The 26899-nt window shown below is 38.9% G+C and overlaps 1 protein-coding gene across 2 annotated transcripts; it reads right to left on the reverse strand.

The window, feature by feature from the left end:
- Positions 1 to 9535: 9535 nt before the first annotated feature.
- Positions 9536 to 26674, reverse strand: LOC117412554 (probable global transcription activator SNF2L1). Of its 2 annotated transcripts, XM_058989493.1 has the most exons (25): positions 26468 to 26674; positions 25239 to 25328; positions 24612 to 24778; positions 23427 to 23513; positions 22659 to 22759; positions 22198 to 22298; positions 21670 to 21849; positions 21150 to 21305; positions 20114 to 20245; positions 19493 to 19561; positions 18817 to 18926; positions 18506 to 18732; positions 17836 to 17957; positions 16552 to 16704; positions 16222 to 16354; positions 15662 to 15810; positions 15331 to 15450; positions 14908 to 15018; positions 14704 to 14817; positions 14155 to 14277; positions 13777 to 13909; positions 13380 to 13498; positions 12143 to 12355; positions 10496 to 10606; positions 9536 to 10072 (listed from the first exon to the last, which is right to left on the reverse strand). In XM_058989493.1, the coding sequence occupies exons 1-25, from the start codon at positions 26522 to 26524 to the stop codon at positions 10004 to 10006; spliced, it is 3147 nt and encodes a 1048-aa protein (XP_058845476.1). In that variant the 5' UTR covers positions 26525 to 26674; the 3' UTR covers positions 9536 to 10003. The 2 variants fall into 2 exon arrangements, with proteins under 2 accessions (XP_058845476.1, XP_058845477.1); XM_058989494.1 differs by lacking the exon at positions 23427 to 23513 and having other exon boundaries at positions 26468 to 26672.
- Between the last annotated feature and the right edge of the window lie 225 nt (positions 26675 to 26899).

The raw sequence follows: 26899 nt of genomic DNA on the forward strand, positions 1-26899 counted from the left end.
AGTTTTACTTCCTCGGTTAAGACAACGAGAGAGCTGCTCTGAATGAACCATCCTTTACCCTGGGAGATTAAACCTGACCTAAATGAATTGTGCTGCATACTTAAGAAACATTTCTTTGAAACACGTTCACCAGCATGGTCTTCCTGTTTCCGTAAATTGGCTATAAAATGCATGGTGAGGAATGCATTAGTGAAGTGTATGGAACAAATCACTGATGTGCTTGATTTTAGAAGGGCTGTAAGAGGTTGCAAAGAGGGGTGGTCCTTTCAAGCATACAAGCTTAAAGGGAATGATCATAACTAATCTGTGGGTTTTGTTTGCCTTGTCTTAGAAAAACACAATGCTATTTCCCTGTGCCATCTTTCCTGTTGATGCTTATAGAATTCCGTCTGAATATTTGGCAATGATCTGTATTGGATTTCTTTAACTGGATCCCAAAGAAACACTGACTGCCATAAGCTAATAAATAAATTAACGAAATAAAGTGGAACAGATCTCATAGTCAATCGCAGTCTCAAGGTAACAGATCTATTCTGATTGTTATCTACATGTCAGCCAGCTATTCGCTGGAACGTCACCTGGGGACAGAGAGGAGGGCAAGCTCCCTTTACGAAAGCCTGCCAAGGCCATACCTACAAGAATACCTTCTTCTAGATTTGTGTACTAGTCAGTGGAATCAAATTCCCCAACAATGCCATGTAAATACATACTGGAAAGCTGTGATTAACGTCCTGTTGTACACGTGCACTGGAAAGCAAAGCAGACTTCAAATGCACTTTGAAAGCCTGGACTGGAATTGTCTACTAGCCTGTGTTTTGGAGCCAGTAAACTGTACAAAGAAACAGCATTCAATATAAAGACGTGGTATACTGGCACCACATATTCTCAGTACAATAGCACTGCTCACCTTTACAAAGGAGGGGGGCTAGTTGGCACTCGTTCTATTGGGTTAACTCACTAACCTCTCAGGGTATGTACCTGGATTCTGGTTCATGTCACAACAGAAATGGGTTGGTTGATCTCAACAGTGGTTCACATCACAAAACCTCAGTACAATTCAAGAGCAACTAACAGGTCAGAAATGAAGTAGGCTTGTCCAGTTATGACCGCAGCCAAAAGCATTTGCCTTCGCCTTTCATTAGCACTAAAGCATGGCCCCGAATTCACAAGGAGCACGTTCACAAAGTGTGCTTACATTGCAAAACATTCCAGGTCATGGGTCACATCCATCTCACATCATGATAATAAACCCATGTCCTGTTTCAGAGCCTTTTACTGCGTACAAACTCTCTCCTGATTGTAATGCATTACAATTATTATGATTTTTTTTTTTTTGGCTTGATTACGTTCAAAATAGCATTAATAGATTGGATTTATGGTTCATTTCACAAACATTATAAATGTCACTGTGTCCCTCCAGAAGCCACTGGGTCTTAACAATCTTCCTTCTTGCAGAATGAAAGCATTCCGCTCATAATGTATTTCAAATCACACCTTGCATATGCTTACTGATTTTACAAAATGACTGGCTTTTTCAAAATGTTGCATTTAATCTTTTCTCCCATGAAATTAATGTAGGGAAAAGAAAAACATTTTGGAAAATGTAATAAATCCTCTAGCCTACAAACAACGCCTATACGTTTCATTTTTGTTTTTTTCTTTTAAGTGAAACGGGACACAAATGCATTTTTGACTGCCTACAGTATTTATCCTAATCTATGACGGATATTGAAATGATTTCTTCCAAGCAGTGTCTGCGTTGCTACAGCATGATAAGAAAGAAGAATAGAAGAATGATATCAGTGACTGGGTTTCTTCTCCCTCTGTTCCTCTTCCCATGTATTTATAATTCTAATTAGCTGGATTCACTGCCATGACGCTAGATCTTTTTTAGTATTACTAATAAATCACATAACATTTACAGTTCAACCTCAAATATAAACTCAAAACTTAAAACAAATAGCCAAGAATGGCATTATGAGTCTGAGCTGCTGAGCTGCCGATAATGAACTGTGCAGAAATATACCAATATAAATAAAGGATTTTAGTTATAAAAATAAAACGGTGGAAGCTTTGTTCTCCAAACAGCCATCTCTCCATGCCATCACTGGATGGCTATAGGATGAATGCAGATTGAGATTGTACTTGCTACAGTATGTTTGCAATCACCCTAAATGCCATATTTAGATGGGTGATAATTAAACACTGTTTGTCTGTCTTGAAGAAGCTGCAGCAAAAGAAAACAAAAAAACCCTTCTGCAATAGCATCTTCTGCTGTGCTGCATGGGAACTCTATCGGAAGGAATCGCGCTTTGGTTTAGTCGAAAATAACATTGCTCGATTGAATTTTTGGCTTTTTTTTGTATACGCTTGTGAAATGAGGTGGAGAGTTAGATAACTAGTCTCATTGTTGTATCTGTGCAACCTCTTGGTAGCCTGCTAAACAGGAAAACATGTCTTTTTGCACCTTTAAATTACTTACAATATGCAGAGTGCAATACGCAGTGTCTCACTTACTTTATGTACCAATTCATTTGCACTGAAACAGAATTCCATATCACTCCTATGATTAAAAGCACAATACACAAGAAGCTTCATAAACTATCTTAAAGCAGATAAACCAAACTGAGACCACCAGGAAACACCACAACCAGTTTATATAAATGAAGGGATAATCATGGAAACATTGAATTGAATTAGAAGGTATATACTAAAAATAAAAAATAATTTAAAAAAATAATTATCTGTTTTTTGTTTGTTTGTTTGTTTGTTTAATTAACAGTCCAATTCCATTTTTAGCACCCCACAGAGCTTGAAAGTTTCATTGTTAATGAACTATGAGTACATTTCAGTAAATCAGTCTGCTGTGTTTGCATGTTAATATCAGACGCTGTAATGTTAGATGAAACAGCATTTGCTTTTTTCAGAGTCAAGTGAACGAGTTCCCAGGTGAAACAACTTCTACAGCAAATATTTTGTTTGGCAAAATTCCAACTCTATGGACCCTTGTTCTTGGTCTTGGTTTGCAGTCTTTTAAACATACGGTGTTCTGCTTCACTTTGACTTCACTTCTTATTGCATCTTCTTGGTGACTGCACAATATTAATTGTTTTCTGCTGTCTTCTCCACCTACCGGCTTATCTCTGCTATCCTAGTATAGCTCTGCTGAGCCAGACACTGCTCATCCGACTGTGAGTGATCATATGGACATTGTCTGCCTCTTCAATGTGTCAGACACATGTTGGTGCCACTCTTCCTCAGACCTAATGATACATTATACATCTGACCCGCCTGCTTAAATATATGGCTTCATCATCATGAACGCAAGCTTGCCCTTGGTTCCTCTCCACACTGAATACGATCTACAGGTACTGTATGTGTATCAAAGTATTTGATGATAATCTGCCTAATTTGGTTTAAGGCGTTTTCCACATGGACATTAACTGTTTAAAACTAAAGATTACCCCACTGTTGCATTGTAATCAATGAAGTGGTCCAGACGGTGTATCTGTTTAGAGTTTCTTTCTGTTTTTAAAGGCAATGATAGTACGGTATAATCAGCTATATAAACACGGTACATTTCAAGCTGTTGCTTTTCTATATTTGAAGATCATGATTTTAGCTGCATTACACATGGCACCCTGTACTTTATGGTCCCTTTGTCTAACTTCTTGGCTCATTGAACTTCTGCTCATTTGCCATCCCAGCTTTGAACCCAGATTGTTTTGCTCCATTTAACTTAATAAGTTTAAACAATAGCTTCCCATTTATGGCCCTTAACTCTCAGGTTTACTGTTATGTGAATCAGGTTCGATGTCCCTCCTCGTGGTTCTGTTTTTATAGACCGCTGGTACCATGCTTTTTAAAAGCCTGCATACAAAATGAACCCTCATTATCACCCAACTTTCAGCAAGCAATCGGCCAATAAAACACTCAGCAGATATATTGCATCACATACTTGCCAACATTCGGAAACTGTTCAGCGGGATGCTCGTCTTGGGGGGGGGGGGGGCTGGAGGGGGGGGGGGGTCATATGCATCATACACTTGGGAGGAGTCATACGCAAAAAACACTCATTATCATATAATAAAGATATCGCCCACAACTCAACACGACCATCATGACAGTAAAAATAGACATAATTAAGAGTTCTTACCTTTGTATAAGTTAGTGATCAGCAGATGTGTCAGCCGCACAAAGAGCACAGCGTGTGGTTTTTTTCTATGGGTAAATATCGGGACTTTCTTCCTATGCATCGGGAGGCGGGACATTTGTTAGGAAATCGGGACTATCCGGACCATATAGGGACTGTTGGCATCATACCAGCCCTTCTATACTGACATACTGACACTGCACCATTCCAGGACAGCCAAGCACCGTCAGTGGTCTTCTACAGTGGGATGATCCTATATGCATGCAGGCATTATCAAACCATTACCATCATAGTTAATAACAGCACTGAAACCAAGTGAAATGCATGCTGTTGTGTTGTAATGACTGATCACTTCCCCCAAGTCTGTCATTTCCTATCTTGTTAACATCTCCAAGCAGCATAATTGTATATTGCAGTAAAAAAAAAAAAAAAAAAAAAAAAAGCTCTCTGGTGACACATGGTACACTCAATCACATTTCCCTTCTGTCTCTCCTCATCAGTGGAGATTTCACACTCTTGAAGGATTGTCACTGGTAAAGTTTTTCCTGTGACAATACGTTGTAGAACCAGGGCAGGTCACTCTTCTTCCACAGTTGTAGGAGGAGGAGGAGGGAAAGAAGGGGAAGTACATTCTTAAATCACACACACACACAAAGCTGTATCAGTTTGACCAGTGGGCATTACAAGGTGCAGCGGGAGGTCCAAACGGCAGGTCGGAAAAAGAAAGTTACTGTGGGGGGGGGGGGGGGGGCGGGTTCAACTTGTAAAACAGTAATTCGGTTTCTCTTTCAGGACGTGCTGCAGAGGACAGGCTAAGTGGAAATGTGCTTCAGAGCGCCGCCATGACTCAAGCTAGAGATATCTAATCAATTGATAATAATCTCTGTGGGGCTCATTATTTCTCAATTTTATATATATATATATATATATATATATATATATATATATATATATATATATATATATATATATATATATTACTCAGCAACGGTTTTGGCCTGGCTTTAATTAAGCCGTTATAAAAACCACATAACCTAAAACGGATAAACGGATTTTCCACAGAATAGACTTTAAAGTGTTATCTGAAGGGCAGTCTGTCCACTTTAATCCAGTGTCCCACTTTGTGCAGCATCTGATTTTCAGCAGGTCCCTCATCCAAGTCCTCACCAGACCCAACTTGAAGGCAGAATATGAACACGCTTACTTCTTAATTACTTTTCACACCAGAAAAGTAGTGACGGACGAGTAATACCCTGCAACAAAATAATCAGGCTGCTGTAATAGGTGATCAAAATGTGTGAAAATCACAGGAAATGTACCAGCAGCAATCATTTCTAACAGAATGAGACAACAATCCTTAACCTGTTGATTACAGGGCTGCTGCAGCACTTTTGTTTTTTCACATATCCAGTATTAACCTGTTCATTACAGTGCTGCTGCAGCACTTGTTTTTTCACATATCCAGCATTAACCTGTTGATTACAGCGCTGCTGCAGCACTTTTGTTTTTTCACATATCCAGTACTAACCTGTTGATTACAGCGCTGCTGCAGCACTTTTGTTTTTTCACATATCCAGTACTAACCTGTTGATTACAGTGCTGCTGCAGCACTTTTGTTTTTTCACATATCCAGTACTAACCTGTTGATTACAGTGCTCCTGCAGCACTTGTTTTTTCACATATCCAGCATTAACCTGTTGATTACAGGGCTGCTGCAGCACTTTTGTTTTTTCACATATCCAGCATTAACCTGTTGATTACAGCGCTCCTGCAGCACTTTTGTTTTTTCACATATCCAGCATTAACTTGTTGATTACAGGGCTGCTGCAGCACTTTTGTTTTTTCACATATCCAGCATTAACCTGTTGATTACAGTGCTCCTGCAGCACTTGTTTTTTCACATATCCAGCATTAACCTGTAGATTACAGTGCTGCTGCAGCACTTTTGTTTTTTCACATATCCAGCATTAACCTGTTGATTACAGTGCTGCTGCAGCACTTGTTTTTTCACGTATCCAGCATTAACCTGTTGATTACAGTGCTGCTGCAGCACTTTTGTTTTTTCACATATCCAGCATTAACTTGTTGATTACAGCGCTCCTGCAGCACTTGTTTTTTCACATATCCAGCATTAACCTGTTGATTACAGGGCTGCTGCAGCACTTTTGTTTTTTCACATATCCAGCATTAACCTGTTCATTACAGTGCTGCTGCAGCACTTTTGTTTTTTCACATATCCAGTACTAACCTGTTGATTACAGCGCTGCTGCAGCACCTGTTTTTTCACATATCCAGTACTAACCTGTTGATTACAGGGCTGCTGCAGCACTTTTGTTTTTTCACATATCCAGTACTAACCTGTTGATTACAGGGCTGCTGCAGCACTTTTGTTTTTTCACATATCCAGTACTAACCTGTTGATTACAGCGCTCCTGCAGCATTTTTGTTTTTTTCACATATCCAGTACTAACCTGTAGATTACAGGGCTGCTGCAGCACTTTTGTTTTTTCACATATCCAGCATTAACCTGTTCATTACAGTGCTGCTGCAGCACTTGTTTTTTCACATATCCAGTACTAACCTGTTCATTACAGTGCTGCTGCAGCACACTTGTTTTTTCACATATCCAGTACTAACCTGTTGATTACAGGGCTGCTGCAGCACTTTTGTTTTTTCACATATCCAGCATTAACTTGTTGATTACAGCGCTCCTGCAGCACTTGTTTTTTCACATATCCAGCATTAACCTGTTGATTACAGCGCTGCTGCAGCACTTTTGTTTTTTCACATATCCCGTACTATTATACAGTGTTTTCACTCATTCTGAGTAGGTTATGTTCTACAAATCTTCCTTTACCTGGATTTGAGAGGGATTAAAAACGACTTCTATCATCAGTGTGAATGCATTATGTACAAATACAGGCAGAATTAAAAACAAACACCTGCATACTGTAGACAAACGACACACAGGATACCAATCAATCTCTCTCTCTCTCTCCTATAAACCCTAGTTCCAGAAACAGGAGTCGAGAATTCTACAAACATAATTTCATTTCATTTTCCAAAGCTCGGTACGGTATAATCGACTATATAAACACGGTACATTTCAAAGAGGAACCGAATGTTTCACTTTAACTGCAGTCCGTGGTAGTGTTGAATACCGCATGAAAAACCATTCTCTGTGCAACAGACTGGCCCGGCTTGATAACATAACAAAAAATAAAAAAAAAATAAACAAAATCCCTAGGTTAATGTGCTTAGAAACAAATTAGTTTGGTGAGAGCTGTTTTAATACTCTTTCTAAGTCACCTCTCTGCCCATCGAGATTGAACACTTGCTTTCTGCAGTGTTTGGTTAAAAATCTGACTGCCTTGCCTTTATATAGAAAAATATTCTCTGTTGTAATTTTAGAAAACTGGATTTGACTATTAAGCATGTTGATTTTGGCTAAGCAGTAGACCTACATTTACACCACTCTATAGTTCATGTTCCTAAGGTGTGCACCAGCAATGCCCAATATACTGCCCTGCTAGATGAGTGTTTGTTTTGGTTTCAAGCCAAAACTCATCCCAAATGGGCCGGAATCCACAAAGAAGCACCTTCCCAGCTCATAACTGATGGAAAGTACTAAGATGCCACCATGTGGACAAACTGTTGCATTGCTGTTTGTTTACTGCTTACCTGCCTGTTTACAGGACATTGTTTCAAAACAATGACTCTGCACTGAGTATTTGCCATCTGCTGTGGCTACCTATAGTGTGTGAAGCTTCAAAGATATTAAATCATGAAACAAATCAATCCTAAATCTATAAAGTACCGACAATGGGGCTACATGCCTTACAAAAATGTTACCCGTACCCATTCTGCACAAAGACATGAAAAATGTATAAATCTATTATAGATACGGATCAGATACATACAGGTGTTCAAGTGATGTATATGCAAAACCACAGGATGGGTTATGATAAAATCATTTCTGTTAATGCTGACTGCAGTTGAATACAGTAGTTTCATTACCAATAACTCAAGCCGACTGAGGTTCAATTAAGAATTCAGGAGAACAATTTTGTTTTCGGATTTCAAAATTGTGTTAAACTTGCTGTGTGAATAAAATAATGTAAATGCTGTTTATTAAAAAGGCAGCTGGATATTGCACAGAGGCTGTATGGGTGGATTTTGCACACATCTGCAAAAAAATGTATACAATTAACTGTACCCATCACTCACAATGTATGTATTCAGATTAATAATAATAATAAAAAAATAATTAAGAAACTTTAAATCTAATTCTGATTGTGCACAACTTCAGTGTAGGATGGAGTTATTACCATATAATATGCACACAATTGTATTATTATTATTATTATTATTATTATTATAACTTTTGCTGTGTTATTACCCTTAATACGACTGGTTTCCAGGAACATGGTGAGCACTAGTGTTGGGTAAGGTAACATAAGATTAGTGCTAATTGAGATACTGAACCCAGCTGTTAATGTTGTAACTATAACACATATACAAGCAATAAATATAATTAAAGTGTGTGTGTGTGTGTGTGTGTGTGTGTATATATATATATATATATATATATTCCTGCCGAATGAAGTTTATGATACAAAGGGAAAAGACTAATGATTAGGTAAATGATTTGCATTCAACATAAACATATGCTGTTTTGAATATACAGAAAACATAAAAGAGTAAAACGACGTGATTACAGATCTTAATGTTCATCAAAGTGCAATCTGTGTATTGTGTCTTTCACACATCCCCTCCTGTCTGTCATCTCATTAGCACATTTCATAAAGCAACTGTGAATCCGGCTCCCAGCTCAGGGGCACTTGTCTGGAAAATCGCAGGTCAAAATGTCATTCGTCTCCGATACTCTGAACTGGTAATAAAAGCATATTACATTTCTGCTCTCAAATTTGAGAATTGGGGTGAAGAGAAGGAGAGAAACTCAATTAGATCATTAAGCTGGCAAACTGCACACACTAGTTGTCCAATTATAGAGTGATGCTGACATGTACACTCATGGATACAGCTGCTGGAAGGTTCTCTATAAGCAGAATACTGCACAGATTAGGATGAAGGCTATCAAGGATACTGTTGGGTTTAATACATGTTCAAGGACTGTTTAAACCACTGTCAGTCAATCTGAAGTTTTCCATCTCCTTTGCAGTCGTTGCAGTGCCCTGATTTTATACCACGCTGGTGAATTGTTCCGTATTTCTGTTGCAAAAAAGTTGCTATCTAATAGCAAAGAGATAGCAGAATTATATATATATATATATATATAATTCTGCTATCTCTTTGCTATTATATATATATATAGTTTCTTTAATGAAATCGAACAAATAAAAAATAAAACAACACATAATACACAATCAGTATCTTCAATTAAAAAAAGTGCTGACATTATGTGCAAAGCCTAATTGGTCAATTATGCATATTTAAACAATACTTGCTGAGAACCTGGTCAATATACTGTTTTTTTCCCACATGTTCCCTATCCTTTGGCTTTAAAAGATTTTATTTAAAAACGGGCAGCATATCAAAACCATACTGTAAAGATTCTAAAATCCCAGCATGCTAGCATAACAAGACAATTAACATGAAAAAAACATTTTAACAGAAGCAAGTCACAAAATAATACTATCCGTTCTGGAATGCAGAAACAAATTAAAAGTGCACCACAAGTGTTGCAAATTAAAATGTACAAAATGGCACAAGGTCTTTTTTCTATGCACTAAGAAGACTCCACTAACATTTGCAGTTCACATTAATAGTAAATGCTGTATGTAGTTCTTACTGCCAGCTCGGTGACAGTTTTTAAGTCTGTTGGCACCTTTATGATTTCATTTTCTTGTCCTTTCGAACGGAGGAATCTGCAGGGGCATCCGTCTTTCTTTTCTGTGCCTGAATGACAATTAAGAAAAAAAATTTTAAAAAAGACATAAATAATACTGCAAGGGTTATGTCTAGCTAATGCTTTCTTGATTAGAGCACTCGGCTAGTCCTTTAAGGTGCCCCTTCATACTGACGCCAATTGGTCAAAAATGGCAGGACACTAGCACTTGTTATGAGACAAACTGCACAGTCAGCAGAGTACAGCATTATAAAGGGGGGAACCTGTATTAGCTGCATTATAAAGGGGGGAACCTGTATTAGCTGCATTATAAAGGGGGGAACCTGTATTAGCTTTTGTTACCGCTAATTACAACTCATTTACAAATCACTGTAACCTGAACCTCCTGCCTCAACACAAAGGCCCGCAGAAGGTAGCTGGGATACTGCACTGATGACACAGTGTATTTAAAAACACATTTAAAGCTCATTTACCGCTGCTACTTTAGGTGCTCGTTTCTTCTTCTCTGCGCGCTCTTTCTCCTCGATCTCCATGTTCTCCTTCTCAATCAGAGAGATGAGAGTGTTGCAGCGTCTTTGCAGTTCCTAAAAGGAAATCGCGTTTCACGTTTTATCACCGATTAAAAACATATTCTGAATGAAAACCTCAAGTATTACTAGAAGAAAAGGTCCTTTAAACATGCCCTTAATAAACAAGCCAAACACCTGAGGACGCCACTTCAGAGCAGCAATATTTTATCTTTACCAAAAAAACACCAAGTAAAATCTATGTGTTTCAACATGTCTGTACCATTCAGTCATTTTTTTTTTTTTTTTTTTTTTTTTACAAAAGTAAGAACACACCTAGACACACCATTAAATAAACGTATCTTCTAGGGCACAGAAACTTAGGGCCTTATCACACTGTGGGACATATTTTCAAAGCATTTACTCCAGGCTTTAATTAACTCCCAGTTTTTATAGAGGTAAAACACCTGTTAATTTTACCAAACTAGAATAAGAAGCGAATTAAAGAATGGAGGAAACGCTTTGAAAATATGGCCCTGTGTTTCTAAATACTAAAAAAAAAAATGCTCATAGTTCATACAGCCTTTGTGGTACTGAAACTGTCCAACAGATGGCTTCACAGGGGCAATAAACATTGACTGGGGAAGAGCATCTGTAAAAGGTTTCTGACCAGCCAGAGCGGCCTCTTCCTGTCTGATAAGAAATCACACTAATGCATTCAAGATCAAACCAGTGAATCTCAGAGGGGCATCAGGAATTATGAGCAAAATATGAGATTCCTTTTCAAGGTGTATGGCATTTTACTGCTGAAATCGCATGTTTGTGAGTCAAACCTATCAAGGACATGTCTAGCTAAAGGTATTATTCCTGTCTGCTTTATATGCATTACATTCAGTTATCTGTAAAATAAACGAGAACTTGATCTATAAAAGACAGGTAGCAAAGTTTTTTTTTTTTTTTTTTCTTACAATGTTTAAATGAATACTCATATAGTATATGATTGCTGAGCTATATTTTTGGAATACAACATGAAGGACGGTGTCTTGTATTATTCTGTGGCTGTCAGGTTTGTTTGCTGTAATGTAAATTCAGTAAAAAGAAATGTTATATAAGTAATCTATTGCTGTTTTTGGCTACAAACGTCTGCGTTTTATTTTTGAGGACAGTCAAGTTAGACGTGCCCGTAATCAGAACAGTGACATTTCAGGCCGGCTATGAAGCTCAGCACTTAGAAAATGGAACTTTACTCTACTGTGGGGAGGAAAACACCAAGAAATGGATCATTCTTAGGCTTCAGTTTCTTATTTTATATTGAGATGTCATAAAAGCATCTGAAGGGCTATGTTTACAGAATTAACAGCTACATTTAGACGTAACTTTTGTGGTTCACAAAATTAAGAGTAAGCTATCATAACAATATAGTTAAAATAACAGGTAGGTGCCAGTTAAAAATGCTCCATAAAATCACAAAGTGGGCTGTCTTCAAACGAGAACAATGGCACTTAATGGGTTCAAATGGAGGTCACCATTTAACAGAATATGTTCATTATCTTTACAGTTTTGACCAGACTGGAACGTTTTTTGTTGATGTTTACTTGATTTCTTTTTTCTTACCATTGCAGTCCTGGACTTGATAAACCAGTCAAATCTAAACTGCGGTGCATTCCGAACGCACTGCCGGAGCTCCTCGTAGACGTTTTCTTTATCGAAGCCCATCTTATGCAGCATGCAGATCAGAAACCGGTCCTCTTCCTCGGTGTAGTTCTTCCCTTTGTTGGTTCCATACTGTATTCTCAGCTGGTGAAATGGAGCCTTGTACCTTGCAATCTGAAACAAGCAACATGTGATCATTCCCATTGAGGAAGGATGAAAGCATTAGTCTTGCATTTAGTGGTGCCACTGTGTTAACAGAGTAATGTGATCTGCCTGCATAATAATGTAGCAATACCATTAGTGATCTTACCAGGCAATTATCACCAAGCTGCCCATGTTGTGTTGATGTATTTGCATAGGGGATGTGCTGGAAATTGTTTCCTACAACTTTAAAAGTTGACCCCAAAAAAGTTGCCTAATTTTTCATTGGCTTTAAATCTTTAAATGCATGGCAGACATAGTAAACAAAACACAAATCACAGAAATATATAGCATCCCTTTAAAAGCTTACTGTAGTAAACAGTAGCAAAAGCATAGTAGCAAACCACAGCAAAAGGATAGTGAAAGCACGATTTTTGGGGACAATGGTAAATAAAGCATGTTAAAGCTATGGTTAACCAAGGAAAAGCAGAATGAATTCCCGGGATTGAAATATACCATGGTAGGGGCTCCCGAGTGGCGCATCCAGTAAAAGCACTCGCTAGAGTGCAGGATGCGCTCTATAGCCTGGACGTCGCTGGTTCGAGTCCAGGCTATTCCACAGCCGACCGTGGACAGGAGCTCCCAGGGGGCGGCGCTCCATTGGCTGAGCGTCGTCCGGGGGGAGGGAGGGTTAGGTCGGCCAGGGTGTCCTCGCGCACCAGCGGCCCCTGTAGTCTGGCCAGGCGCCTGTGGGCTTGCCTGTAAGCTGCCCAGAGCTGCGTTGTCCTCCGACGCTGTAGCTCTGAGGCGGCGGCACGGTGAGTCTGCAGAGTGTAAAGAAGTGGGTAACTGACAGCACACGCTTCGGAGGACAGCGTGTGTTCATCTTCGCCCCTCCCGAGTCAGCACAGGGGTGGTAGCGGTGAGCTGAGCCTAAAAATAATTGGGCATTTCAAATTGGGGAGAAAATAATAAAAACTAATTGGCAACGACTAAAATTAAAAAAAAAAAAAGAAATATACCATGGTAAAGTTTCATAAGCATGACAATTTCTGACCTTTGCATCCAGCGCTTTTTTGATGCTGATCCTCCTCTGAATCCGGGCTTCTCCTCGCTCAATCTGTGCCATTATCTTCTCAATGTCCTGAAGCTCATTGCAACGTTCCCAAAAAACAGCTGTCCAGAAAGGTACCAAGAAATAAATGCAGTAATCATTGTTTTGCACATTTTTAGTGTTGGTTTCTTAGAACACTTTTCTATTTGCTCGTGACCTGAATGCAAAAAAATTCAGAAACAAAACCAGTATTTATAATATAATAAAATGTTTACTGAAGGATACAACAGTAAAACATAAAGTGTAGTAAAGCCTTGTGGAAATGAGTGGTAAGGATAGGAAAAAATAATATTGCAAGTTATGATAAATACAGTTGAAATTATACAAAACAAGAACAAACCCGAATATTCAATGACTTCCTCTGGAGTTTTCCCCTCCACCTCACGAGCAATGTTATCAATATCATCACGGCCGTATTTCTCATTTGCTTTTATGAACTGATTGAAGTCTCGCTTGTTCCAGCTTGTGAAACCCTATGAAGAAGAAGCAGCAGCAGACAGTGTACAAGTGCAGTGTGCAGCGTACAGTAAATCACTGCAGGGTCTCACTGTTTTAATTGAGACTTATTAACTGTAAACAAATGTGGCAAATTGAAAAAAACTGCTGTAAAACTGTTTTACTGTCAAAGTTTCAATGTCTCAACCATGTGAATGGAAAAAGAAATGCTTAAGCTGACAAAAATCACATATCTTTATAAAGCCGCTGGGCAGTGTCGTACTTGGGTAAGTAGCTTTTCCTTCTCCTCTGTCTCCTCTGGTGTTAAAGGTTCAGCCTCATCAATCTTCCTCTGTTCCTCTTTCTGGACTTGAGTGGCGTTGGGAAGGTCAGAGTTCCTGGGAACCTTGATCCAGCAGGAAAGCAGAGTTCACAGCGTGTTACAGGAGCTCGATCAGTGCACACCCGGTCTATTCCATCATTTACCATCCATCACTCGAAAATGTATGACCTACTAAGCTGACTAAGCGCACCACACGTGAGAGGAATGCTTTAAACAACTATACTATCCAATAAAGGTCAGGAGTCTCTCTGCAGTAAATAGCAATAGTTGCTGTCATTTTTAACCTACTAAAAACAGACTGAATAGAAATTATATAGATTCCAAAATAAACGCATTATGCTACTCTAATCACTGTCTATTGTTTCTCCTGCAGGTAATATAACAGATATCTAGTTTTATAAAATGTAAAGGTACAGTAGTGACAACTTTATCCTAAATAAAGTACATTTAATTTCCCGTTTTGTAATTATAACAAATAGAGATATTCACCTTATATCCTATAGTCTTCCTGTAGTAAAGTATTTCTTTCTCTAGCAACTCAAAGAGGCGTGGTGGAAAAAACTGGAAATCTTGAATGTTTGGCTGCTTCGGGGGCCGTGGGGCCTATAAAAAAACAAGAAAGAAAGTCCAAATGAGCCATTTTAAATCTCTCCATATTCTCTGTCTTTTTAAAACTGTATTGAAAAGCTTTACCTTAGGAGCCCTTGGTTCACTGACTCGGAGCGCCTCTCTGAAATACGCATCCACAGCGTAATTAGCCTTGCGCTCTCTTTTCGGTGGTTCAATCCACTCCATCAGACTAAGCTGAAAACGAAAAATAAACTTTGTAAGGTTAACTGTAAGGAAGCACCAAGCCATACTGTACATACTGTAGCTAATCTTTGTTAAATCCAGACTACATCATACTTGAGCAACGAACGCATAAGAACTGTCCTCCGAGGAACACAAAGGGGAACACTTACTGGTACTGTAGGTGCGGGGAGTTCCGTTGCTTTTTTTATATACCTTATCACACAGAAAACTGCGACCGCCATACCTTTTACTTGTGATGGTGTTTGCTTTGAGACCTCCCTTGAAGGCACTGCAGTGTGATTGAAAGTGTATGCGTACGGTTACCTTTTGTTTTTCCCTATAGTCCTCCCCCTCAAAGTTGTACAGACTAGTTTCTGTATCGACAGTGAAGTTTCTCAGCGAACTCTCCCCCAGCTTTTCCAAACGCTCATTCATTTCCGCGGTCTAAGAGGCAAATAAAATAAAGTACAATCTATGAATTAGAAACATTCAAATGCATGCTATTTTTTAAAACCACTTTTTTGTTGTTGTTGCGCCACCAAAGAATGTGCGTTGGGTTTATAAGGCGCTGGATATTGTTTTGATAAAGCTGTGATGAATTTTATTACTACGGTGGGTGTCAAAGGCAAAAACTGAAGGGTAACTTGTTAATTACCTTCTTTGCACCCCTTTCAAGGATTGAATTTATGTCTTCATCTGTCAACTCGCTGTCCTTGGAGGTAAAGACATGAGTGGCACCGTGCCGGATCATCTGAAGCATTTCATCCTTTGCAAGTTTATTAGACTGCTGATCAATTAACCTCCCTAAAAGAAAAAATAAAACAAGAAGAGCATGATATTTCTAACCTGCATGTTGATTATCTTAAATACATTTTGAAGATGCTTTCTTCACAAGTGGCACTTTGTATTCCTTCTTGCGACAGGAAAGTGCAGAAGAGTTTTTCAGCTGATGTTCTTGATTTTGTCTGCATACTTACTGCAGCCACTTAGATCGTAATAATAGATACACTTCAAACATAAATGAGATAAGATATCAAGAGCTAACAACTGCAGTCGCATGGGAGCAAGAAGAGAAGAACGGTTAAATCTAATTAAGTGAGTTCAAAGTTGTTGTTTTTTTAATGACCTATACAATCTGTAACAGAAATATTCTTTTGTGGCTCCAGGCTTTGCCCATTTGTATGTCATAAGTGATTCTGCAGTATTATAAGATACCTTGCTGAATTACAATGGAGTCCAGTCTCAACTTCATCTCCGCGCGCTCTACAATCCTCTCCTCCACTGTGTTGTCAGTGATGAGGCGGAACACTCGCACTGCCTTCTTCTGACCGATACGATGAGCGCGGTCCTGAGGAAAGTTTGCTCATAATGATTAATAATAGAGTATGGAGCTGAATTATTTGCATGTCACAAGTTGAGTAAAGCGTTATGATGCAGCACGTTTTGCGAAATGAAATGTACTGCTTTGGGTCAAAACTTCTTGAATGAAAACGACTGGTACATAAAAAAACATTAAAGCCCCCCAAAGCCCCCCAAAGTACAAACCATTGCTTGCAGATCTACTTGTGGATTCCAATCAGAGTCGTACAGAATCACAACATCTGCAGTTGCCAGGTTAATCCCAAGGCCTCCCGCTCTGGTGCTCAGCATAAAAATGAACTTCGAGCTGTTCGGAGCATTGAAGGTTTCTATTGCTTCCTGGGAAAGGACACGTTACTTAAGGTTAGAGACGTCTTGATTTGTTTCTGGCTTGCTTTAAAATTACACCCTATACTGTCAAATATTGCTTTAACCCTTTGCGGTCCATTGTCGGACTGGGTCCGACATTGCAATTATTCCTCACAGGTCCTTTGTCAGACTGGGTCCGACATCATTATAGCAACGCAATAAACAGGTGTTTAGTCGTTTTTTCTCCGGAAAAAGCCGAGAAAACCATTCAATTGCCGAGTGGGAGCGACAGGAGCCAAGACAAGTCGGAAAAAAAAAATAAATAAATAAAAAAGGCGTATCTCATGAATAGTCATATATGGTATCAGGTATCAGATAACGGGGCGTTCATAGTAAACAAGCTGGCTGAGTGCGTCAGCGCACTGAGGCTATCATGGACATTTGCAGAGCTTTTTTCAGATGTTATAGTAATAAAATAATGACTTGGATCGCATTATTGAGGAGTTTGGTGATAAAACGAGTGATCCGGAGATGATCGATCGGTATGTACGACTATTATTATTATTATCATTTATTTCTTACATAGGTGAACGCTATAGCAAACGAAAGGGTGGGGCGGGGCTGGAGATGCCTAGTGAGTGCTTTGTTGATATGCAGGGCCATTTAAACCCGTTTGACTGTGAAAAAAAATACTTTTAAACAGCGCGTATAAAATTAACTGCGCATGTGAAAATTAATTAGACCTGGCGTGCCTGACGCGCAGTTAATAAATGGACTGCAAAGGGTTAAATGTATTTTATTTTATTTTACTCTAACATGCCCCAAGTTGGTTTCTGATTCCTCTGGTAACGTGTGGTTGTGGGGCAGTCAGAAAACAAAGTTTGTAAAATTGTAGAAATGTTAATAAATAGTGTGTTACTTGACAATATAGGGTTAATACTAACCATATAGCTGTAACTTACTGGAGCAGTAACACCAGAATGAAAACGTATTGAATTATCTGGAACCATTTATAAATCAAATGTGTGTGTATATATATATATAATTTAATCCTTCTCCTTATTTCAAAATAATAATCAAAACCGTGCTGCTTAATGGTTTGAGTAACTGGCAAGAATATAATTTGCATACGTAAGCAGCAAGCACAACACTGTTCCACACCTCTCTTTCTTCATGGTGCGTCTGTCCATCAAGGCGACAGTACTCATGCCCTCTCCACATGCAGTAATCTTCCAGAATGTCCAATACCCGGGTCATCTGACTGAAGATCAGAACTCTGGAACCTTACCACAGAAATCAACAAGGTACATGCAAATACTTTCAAAGTAAAAATAAAACATTTTCTAGTCTATACATGGGGACATATCGAAGACGCAAATGCACGATGACCTCATATGAGGACGCTATTTGTTCCCCCACATAAAGCAATGGGCATTTAAAAAAAAAAGATGAAGTTCAATGAAATTATATTTATTAGTGCCCAGAACTACTTTTTATTTATTTATTTTTTTTAGCTTTTCAAAATTTCATGCAAGAAATGAATTTCATCCTGCTTTACTGAAAATAACTGACAGCAATAACCAATGTACCTTTTACTGCGCATAGGGATTCAAACCATACTCGAATTGCTTCCCTCCAAGTGGACATGCTTACAGTTTACTGCACTTTGAAGTTCCAATTGAAAATATAGATCGAATTCAAAGAGTACTCATGTAAGTCCACGTCTACGGAAACATTTCCAAAACTATCCTGTTTAAACCAAGACCATTCTAAAGTGTCCAATAAATCTCCCTAGGGTTCTAATGAACGATAAATCCACTACAATGCCTACCTTGCTCTTTCATTTTGGGGAGCAGTTTGTCCAGCACCACCATCTTGCCTCCGTTGGTGACGAGATGGGTGTCGGTGGTGTAAGGAGGCCCAGGCTCGGCTCCATCAAACAGGTACGGGTGGTTGCAACACTTCCGTAACTGCATCAGGATATTCAACAGCCGCATTTTATCCATCTTCCCAGCGGAATTCAGAATGTCAATGTCCTTCATCAGTATCTTAGTGTACCTTCAAATGCAAAGAGATTAAAAAGGTGAAGCATTTGTTAACCCGTTCTGTGCGTTTCTGAACAGAACGGCTATCTGAACTCACCACTCTCTCTGCATTTTGCTGAGGCCAAGGTAAATTTTCACTTCTTTTTTCGGCGGCAAGCTCTTCTCCACTTCAGCCTTGATGCGACGCAGCAAGAAAGGTCTTAGAACCTAAAGGACAACACTAGAGGTAAGAACTCAAAGGACAGAGGATACATTTCTCATATGAAAAACTTAATTTTTTTCTTTTTTTTGTTGCTGGAAAGTTAATTGGGTAGAACTGACACTTAGGGTTCTAAACAGCTGCGATATAAACACCTAAACATTGCAGACAAAAAACTCTGCTGACAAATAAACCTGCTCTACAGCAGACGTTTTTCCATAATATTTTAAATGCATTTATCAATACGAATTAAGAAGGTCTATAAATATTCCTTAAGGGGAAAACGCCAGTAGGATTATTATATATTAAATTATATAAGTTAAAAAGATACAAATGTCAAGAGCCACGACTGCTAAAATCAATAAAGGCTACCTCAATGTCTAAATTTGCGTTCAATACTTAAAACAAATGACATTCACCCCGGAATCTCTCCAGGGTGGGATGCACTAAGTTCCCATGGGTTGATGATTCTATCCAGGGAGTCTTGAGAGTGGTGGAAGCACAGTGTTGATCTACAGATCTTCTTGTTCAATAGAGGACAGAAAAGTGATTTAAAAAAAGGTGGAGGACTTACAGCATGCAGACGTTCCACAAGTTTCTGATCCCCAAGGCAGTTGTTGGTGTCGAACCACGAGTCAAAATCCTGAAAGAAAACACACACACAATATCATTTCATGACAATTTCACACTAACGAAGACACAAGGTGGAAAACAACTTGACACCTGAGCATGACCCCTTCACAGTGTACATCAGCACAGCAAGTAAACCAATACAGTTTCTTTTTTAATGTCATGTGTATTTTAACTCGAAGAGGCACCTGATGAGCAGTGTCCATGGGGAAGCGTGCATTCCCTTTTGTGAGCAGGGTGCAGATTCACAAAGTGATAATGAGAATCATGCTGGAGGTGAAGATCAGCTAGTAAAGAACAGTATACAGAGACCAAGACAAAAACCACCAACCCCAAACAGTAAATTCAGAATAACTGATATCATAGAAGATCTTGCAAATAATTACAACCACACCTTACCAGAGGAATCAGAAACCAACTTGGGGCACGTTAAGAGTAAAAAAAAATGAGTATTGTTTGCTAGCCCAGAAAAGTTTCTTCTTCATCATCTGAGTTCCAAATATACTGTGTGATGAAACAATGACAGGAAAACAGAAGGTGTCACGACTGAGTAAAGTAAACCTACATTAGCAGAATTGAAGACGTCGGGTAACAGGAAGTTGAGCAGGGACCACAACTCGTGAAGGTTGTTCTGTAACGGAGTCCCAGTGAGCAGCAACCTGTTAGTCGTCTTAAACTCACGAACTATTTCAGAGAGCTATAAAAAAAACACATCAATGAATTAAAAAGAGAAGAAAAGCTATGGCCAAAGGTTTGAGATTAACTAGACTTTTGTGATTGAGACATAACAAAATAAATTATATAAACATAATTTAGATCTTTTATTTAACACCATGTAATCAAAGAAACTACAAAATGTTATCGAAAAAAGTCTCCCGGAAGCCATAACAGTAGTACAATATGTCATGTTAGATTTCAAAATGTCACTTTTTTTTTTTTTAATTTAGTCGTCGCCAATTATTTTTACCCCGGTTTTCACCCCAATTTAGTATGCCCAATTATTATCTGTATCCTCGGCTCACCGCTCGCAACCCCCCCCGCCGACTCAGGAAACGGCGGCTGCAACATGCGTCCTCCGAAAAGTGCTCGCCAAGCCGTCATTTTTCGCACTGCAGATCCACAGCAATGCCACCAGACCTATAGTGCCGGAGGACAACACAGATCTGGCGGCTCCACTGCAGAACCACAGGCGCCCTATCGGCCACAGGGGTCGTTGATGCGCGGTGAGCCGTGGATTCCCCTGCCGACCTAAGCCCTCCCTACCCGGGCAGCGCTCAGCCAATTGTGCGCCGCCCCCTCGGAACTCCCGGTCACGGTCGGCTGTGACATAGCCTGGATTCGAACCTGCGATCTCCAGGCTATAGGGCACATCCTGCACTCCTTTACTGGATGCGCCACTCAGGAGCCCAAAATGTCACATTTTTGTCAGTTTTTCGTAGTATATGTAAAACTTCAAAGCAGTATGCAATGCAAGCAGGTTTCATTCGACTTTATGAAGCAAAATTAGTTAATTCTACAGGGTGATGCAAAGCTTTTGGCCATGGCTGTAGAGCCAAATGATGCAATGAAATAGAGTACTCTCTTCTTTTCTCCTTTCCTACCTTAGACTTCTCGTTTTTTATTCTGTGCGCTTCGTCTATGACCAGGTATCTCCAGTTGAACTTCTTGAAGACAGACTTTTCTCTGATGACCATCTCGTACGAGGTGACACAAACATCCCACTCCCCTGGCACCATGACGTCACGGATGAAGGCGGCCTGACTCATGATTTAAACGTTACTTGGGGCGAGGTCACATTGTATAACTATTATTTTATGGCTACTGTTGGTCAACAGCACTATGCTCAAGAGTGACACGTAAAAAGTGTTCTTTTTACTTTTTTTGTTCACCATAGTGAGTCGAATACAATTGTGTGTAATTAAAATATCACTATGAAGCATAATAATAATTTTAAAAAAAATAACAGTAGCATGCAAAATTATTATTTTCCCATGAATTCCATGCCAAAATCTCAGCTAAAGTCTAAATCTCAGTCTAAAAGCTAACAGTAGAAAAATAAATGTCACAAAACTCAGGGACGGGGGGTCGACTGTTGCATCTGTTATCTCTCCACCTACTTACTCTGGCATCCTTGTCTCCGATGAGGCAGACGGCTCGCAGCGTTGGCACCCAGCGTTTGAACTCACTCATCCAGTTGTGGAGCGTGGATTTGGGGACCAGGACCATGTGGGGTCCAGGAATGTTTCTGTAGTGCTTGAGATAGCCGAGTAATGCAATGGTCTGCAGAGTCTTCCCCAGACCCTGCATCGCAAAGCATAAAATGTATAAAAAAAACATGCAGAATAAACACGAATAAGAGAGATGCAAAACTTGGTAAAGAATTACGTGTTTAATATCTTGCACAATCTCATATGTCTCTATAAGGGCACATGCAGTATTTAAAATGGTAACATGCCTGTCTGTTAATTTAAGATGTGAACAGTGAAATTGTGAAACCGCACTGCACAGCAGTTGACACAGGTTTTTTTTTTTTTTTTTTTTACATAGTAAGTATATACAGTGTTTCCCATAGTCATAGAGTAATAATGCTCTCATTTTTTTAAAATAATAAATTAAGTGCATTAAAATAGACATTATGATTATGTATACCATTTCATCGGCCAGAATTCCATTAATGCCATTTTCATATAGAGAAATCATCCAGTTTAGTCCTCTTATTTGATAGTCTCTCAATGTTCCATTTTTTACATCTAAAAACAAATAAAATAAAAAAATAGACTGTAAGTGTTTGCAAACTAAGGTGGACCTAAGTAAATGACTACTTTAAAGAATGGCTCACTAATTGAGCATAACAGTTAGAATGCAAGAACAAAAAAGTATTATCTACTCCAACCCACAGAAGTAATTAACACAGCGAAATGATGTTCGAGACTCAAGACATTCATTAAAAGAATAATGAATTAAAAGTTAGGTTGCTGATTAAATCTCAATATTAGTTTGGCTTCCTTCGCTGGTACTGTAGTATTTTAACAATATCGTTTACAAGTACCGATCAATGATAAACTGTCTTTGTTTGACAGCCCGCCGAGACATATCTTAAGATTGCTTACAGGAGGGGGATTCTTCAAATCTAACACAGACATTGGCCGTCCTTCTGCTCTCGGACAGCAGCTCCTCATCCTCCTCTTGTTCTGTACGCCGATGTCGATAACTGCAAAGATTTGTTTTTATTGATTTACATTTATGTGCAAAACGTACGAACTTCCACCACCTTATTTAAAGTGTAAGGGTATGACGGAACAATGTGCAAACTTTAACAAAAACGAAAGCTTTAATAACATAGCAATAATATACCAAGCCATGACATTTTGACGTGTATCTATCGTGTTTGTCCAAGACTTCTGAAAAAGTTAAACATACCAGTATACATACCTTAAACACAGGGCGCTACTGAATTTGAGAGCAAGTCCCACTCGTACGTTTGTGAATTATTTTATGGATCGTTAGTCTGCAGTTTGTTTGTTTTTTAAATGCAGTTACAGTATTCAAGATTCAAGATTAATTTAACATTTGTCCGAGCTTTCATCTATTGTGAGAGCATGTCATTAGTTGAGCTAAATGGAAATGATGCACGGTAAATGCTGTGGTGAACGGAAATATAATTCAAAACAGACAATCAAAACGTGTTCTAATTCTACAACCACCATTCCACAGAGAACACTCAGACGACACATGCAGTACTATAGCTTGCATTTTCAGAAATGTACAGCATGGTTCACAGTTTTACACAGGAGGACGGGGTTAATTAAAACTGTTGCATCCAAACCTTTCTTTGTTTTCGGTTCACCAACCCCTACTTTCTCAAATGAGTTCCTGACCTGTCCAACTGTAATCCTGCCACTAATTGACTCTGTTCTGGTCCTGCCTCCTCTTCCTTTCTGACATCACCATGGTAATTAAGGGACCTACATTAAAAGGAAATTGGAGGCGTCCCCGTTGAATGTTTTCATGTTAATAACTCTAGATCTTTCACTGGGCCCCCAAGTGTAATCATACTGTGCAACTGTTAGCTTTAAAAGCAAAATACACTTTATCACTGGCATGCCGCTTTAAAAGACTACTTACATCATGAACATTTTTTATTTATGTATATTATATATATATATCATTTATAATGCAATAAAGGTATTTTACAAGACACTTGGTTTTTAACCAAAAACAATATTTCTAAAAATGTTATTAAAACACAAATATTATTAAATAGCTTTAATTCACCTTAAATACAAGTCAAGGTGTAATAGTTGTGCAACGAATTTGCTGCATACAGCAACTAATCATCTGGAAACTGAACACTGACTTGAAGAATATCTCAGTAACTGCAATTAAAATCTGCCTGGAAAAAGAACTGTAAATAAAATGTAACTTTCATTAAACTAATTTACAACTTTAAATTAAAGCATGGCTTCAAGGATTAAAAATGGCCTATCCTAGCTTTTGAAAATGCCCCTTCAAAAAACTCCCAGAAGCAAAATCTATTTAGATGAAGATCTTAAAGTAACCAGTGAATTAACCATTTGATTAAATAAATATGTACAACAGCCAGAGATGGCTATTTCAATTTAAACAACAGTGACATTAGGCTGAATAGCTCCTCGTGTTCTCTATAGGTGACAACTGAAGGACTCTTACCCTGTCTCTTTTCTCCTGCCCCTGCCCCATTGGTGGAGCTCACATACAGTCGGTGTGTATTTAGAATATCTGATTTTCACTTTTTACCAAACATTAAAACACGACTAGTCCACACCTGATCTGCAAAGCTGCTACATTTGCTGTAGAGCATATGAATATGAATTCCTGCCCAGCTGTTTACATTGTCCTTATATAGTGCTCAATCGGCTGCAGTATGGAAGGATAATTCATTTCAAAATGTCCCTTCCGGCACAGGACAAACACCCTGCTCTGCCTTCCTTCATTCCTGGAGAGAACACACCTCCACCACCAAGGCTGATCATCCCCTTGCAAGACTATTTCCTGACCCTTCGTAATAACAAGATCCGACTTACTCTCCAACGGAGAGGAGGTTTTGTTTCTCGTCCTTCTTGACGCGCGGCCGTCCCAGCTTGACTTTCAGGGGAGATGTGGGGGTCTTCTGTGCTGCGGGCTGAATAAAATGTGCAAAGAGCTCCGTCTGCTTCAACAGGAATTCAAACCTGTTGGTTCGATCTGCTTTCTGTAGAAAAAAAAAATACAAAAACTCACTGGTCTCTGAATGTACAGTGTGCAGGGAGCTATTGTGTACAGGGAGCTATTAAGCGCTATTATAAGACTTAGGGAAATGTTTTATTGACTTAAAAGGAGGCTTTGATTGACAGTATATTATTACTAACTGCACTTGTCTGGTGCTTTAACTGTGTCTGAAAATACTGCAGGCACTTAAAGTAACCATTGGGGGGCCTTGCACATAAGGCACATTTTCTGAAAGACCTGGGTAAAACTAGCAAGGAAATACTTGGGAGCAGTGAAATCAATGCTCTAAGCGATACACTGTGTATTAACATGATAAGATTATAACAAAGTGTAGGAAATTCTTAGCACAGTGCAAGCATGGTGAAACTGCAAACAACTACCGTACACACTGACCGCAGTATGCTTTTCAAAAAGGACAGGAGGACCAGGAGAGAATCTCTTACCCTCTTCTCCTCATACTCCGGGTCAGCTTCTGTTTCTACCTTGCTGGTGGCCTTGGGAGGAGCACTGAGCTGGAAAGGACGATCCTCTTTCTAAAATAAAGCAGTTCATTAATAAAACGCTCATTTAAAACTTCAGTTTCTGTGCGCATCCTGGTTTACAGTAAAAGCCTAATATTTTACATCCCAAAAAGATCCACTGGTTAAGAAAGCACTTGCCATGTGTGTCTCAAATGATTGGTTGTGAAAGAATCACAAGCGAAAATCTATTATTATAAATCAAAAGCAGCATATCAGGAGCTGTTTTCAGTTTGTTATTTGAATCATGAGACTCAGCTGTTGCTTGTATGCAAAGGGTGCTGGAAGGTAAAAAAAAAAATCCCAAGAACTCTGCTTTATCTCCTGGTAGTCTTTGGACGTCTCTTTCCAGTGCACTGGATCACCGTGAGTCACGTGTGCATGTTGAACACGAACAAGCGCGTCAACTCGGTCCCTTACAACCAACCAGTGTAGTTAAGGGAGAAACGCGTGTCTTTAAAACAGCAATCTCAAATGCAGAACATTATACAAACTGATGCAATTATTATTATTATTATTATTATTATTATTATTATGTGGGGCTGATACATGTTTTCTAATCAGCTATATTTAAGGTTGGAATAATTGCAAATACTGTACAATTTATAATAAGACTAAAAAGCAACCTGGTGTTACATCATCATCATCATTCTCCTCTATGTACAAACACGAAGAAGTAAACTGCAGTTTATAAAACGTTGTTATATATATATATATATATATATATATATATATATATATATATATATATATATATATATATATATATACTGAAATACTATATGCAAACTGAAGACTATATGCTAACAACATGCATAGCTGTCTTACATGGCAGTACCATCTGACATCTGCTTCTAGTTTCTTTGTATATGGAAACCCTGGAATACTAGAATTTCACGAAGCCCGGTACTTTCTGCAAAGCTATAGTCTCTCTTGCGATGCTTTCAAACCATGTTAGTTTAATAAAACACAGGGCGCAACTGTTTCTCACACTATTAAACGACACCTGGTGTCTGCTGCAGATGTTATTCTGTACGCCCCCTTCCCGCCATATTCCCCAATTGTAACGAACCAAAAAATATCAAACTTCTGTACCGTCTATTAGTTTTCACAAGAAAGCCTCTTGCAAAATGCATTGCAAACCCCTAGCTCACCTCGTCCTTCTCTGCTTCGGGATCCCTAGACGTGGACGGGACCTCTTCGTCTGACATTGCGGCTAGACTTAGAATTCTATTTGTTGTTTTGCAAAACAGTAATGTTTTACTGTTAGTTAAAAAATAATAAACTACGTCACTCTTTGGCTGTACCCGATCATGGTACACGCCCCCTTACATTACAGACAGGGAACGAGGATCTCGCAATGAGATGGCGCCATAACACCGCGAGAAAGCGAGATTTTTTAACCTGCTCTCTGACTCCGACTAGAAAATTCTATCAGCAAGGCAACAATTGAGTTGCAAGTTCAAGTGTTCTACTGTATCAGGGTCGACAGGGAACGCTACAGAATGTAACCACACTTTCAACAGTACCTGTATTACCTGACTGCTAGAAATTAATTTAAACGACTGTAGGTTTATCCAGCAATA

The sequence above is a fragment of the Acipenser ruthenus genome, chromosome 16, assembly GCF_902713425.1.
Source record: "Acipenser ruthenus chromosome 16, fAciRut3.2 maternal haplotype, whole genome shotgun sequence".
Lineage (NCBI taxonomy): Eukaryota > Metazoa > Chordata > Actinopteri > Acipenseriformes > Acipenseridae > Acipenser > Acipenser ruthenus.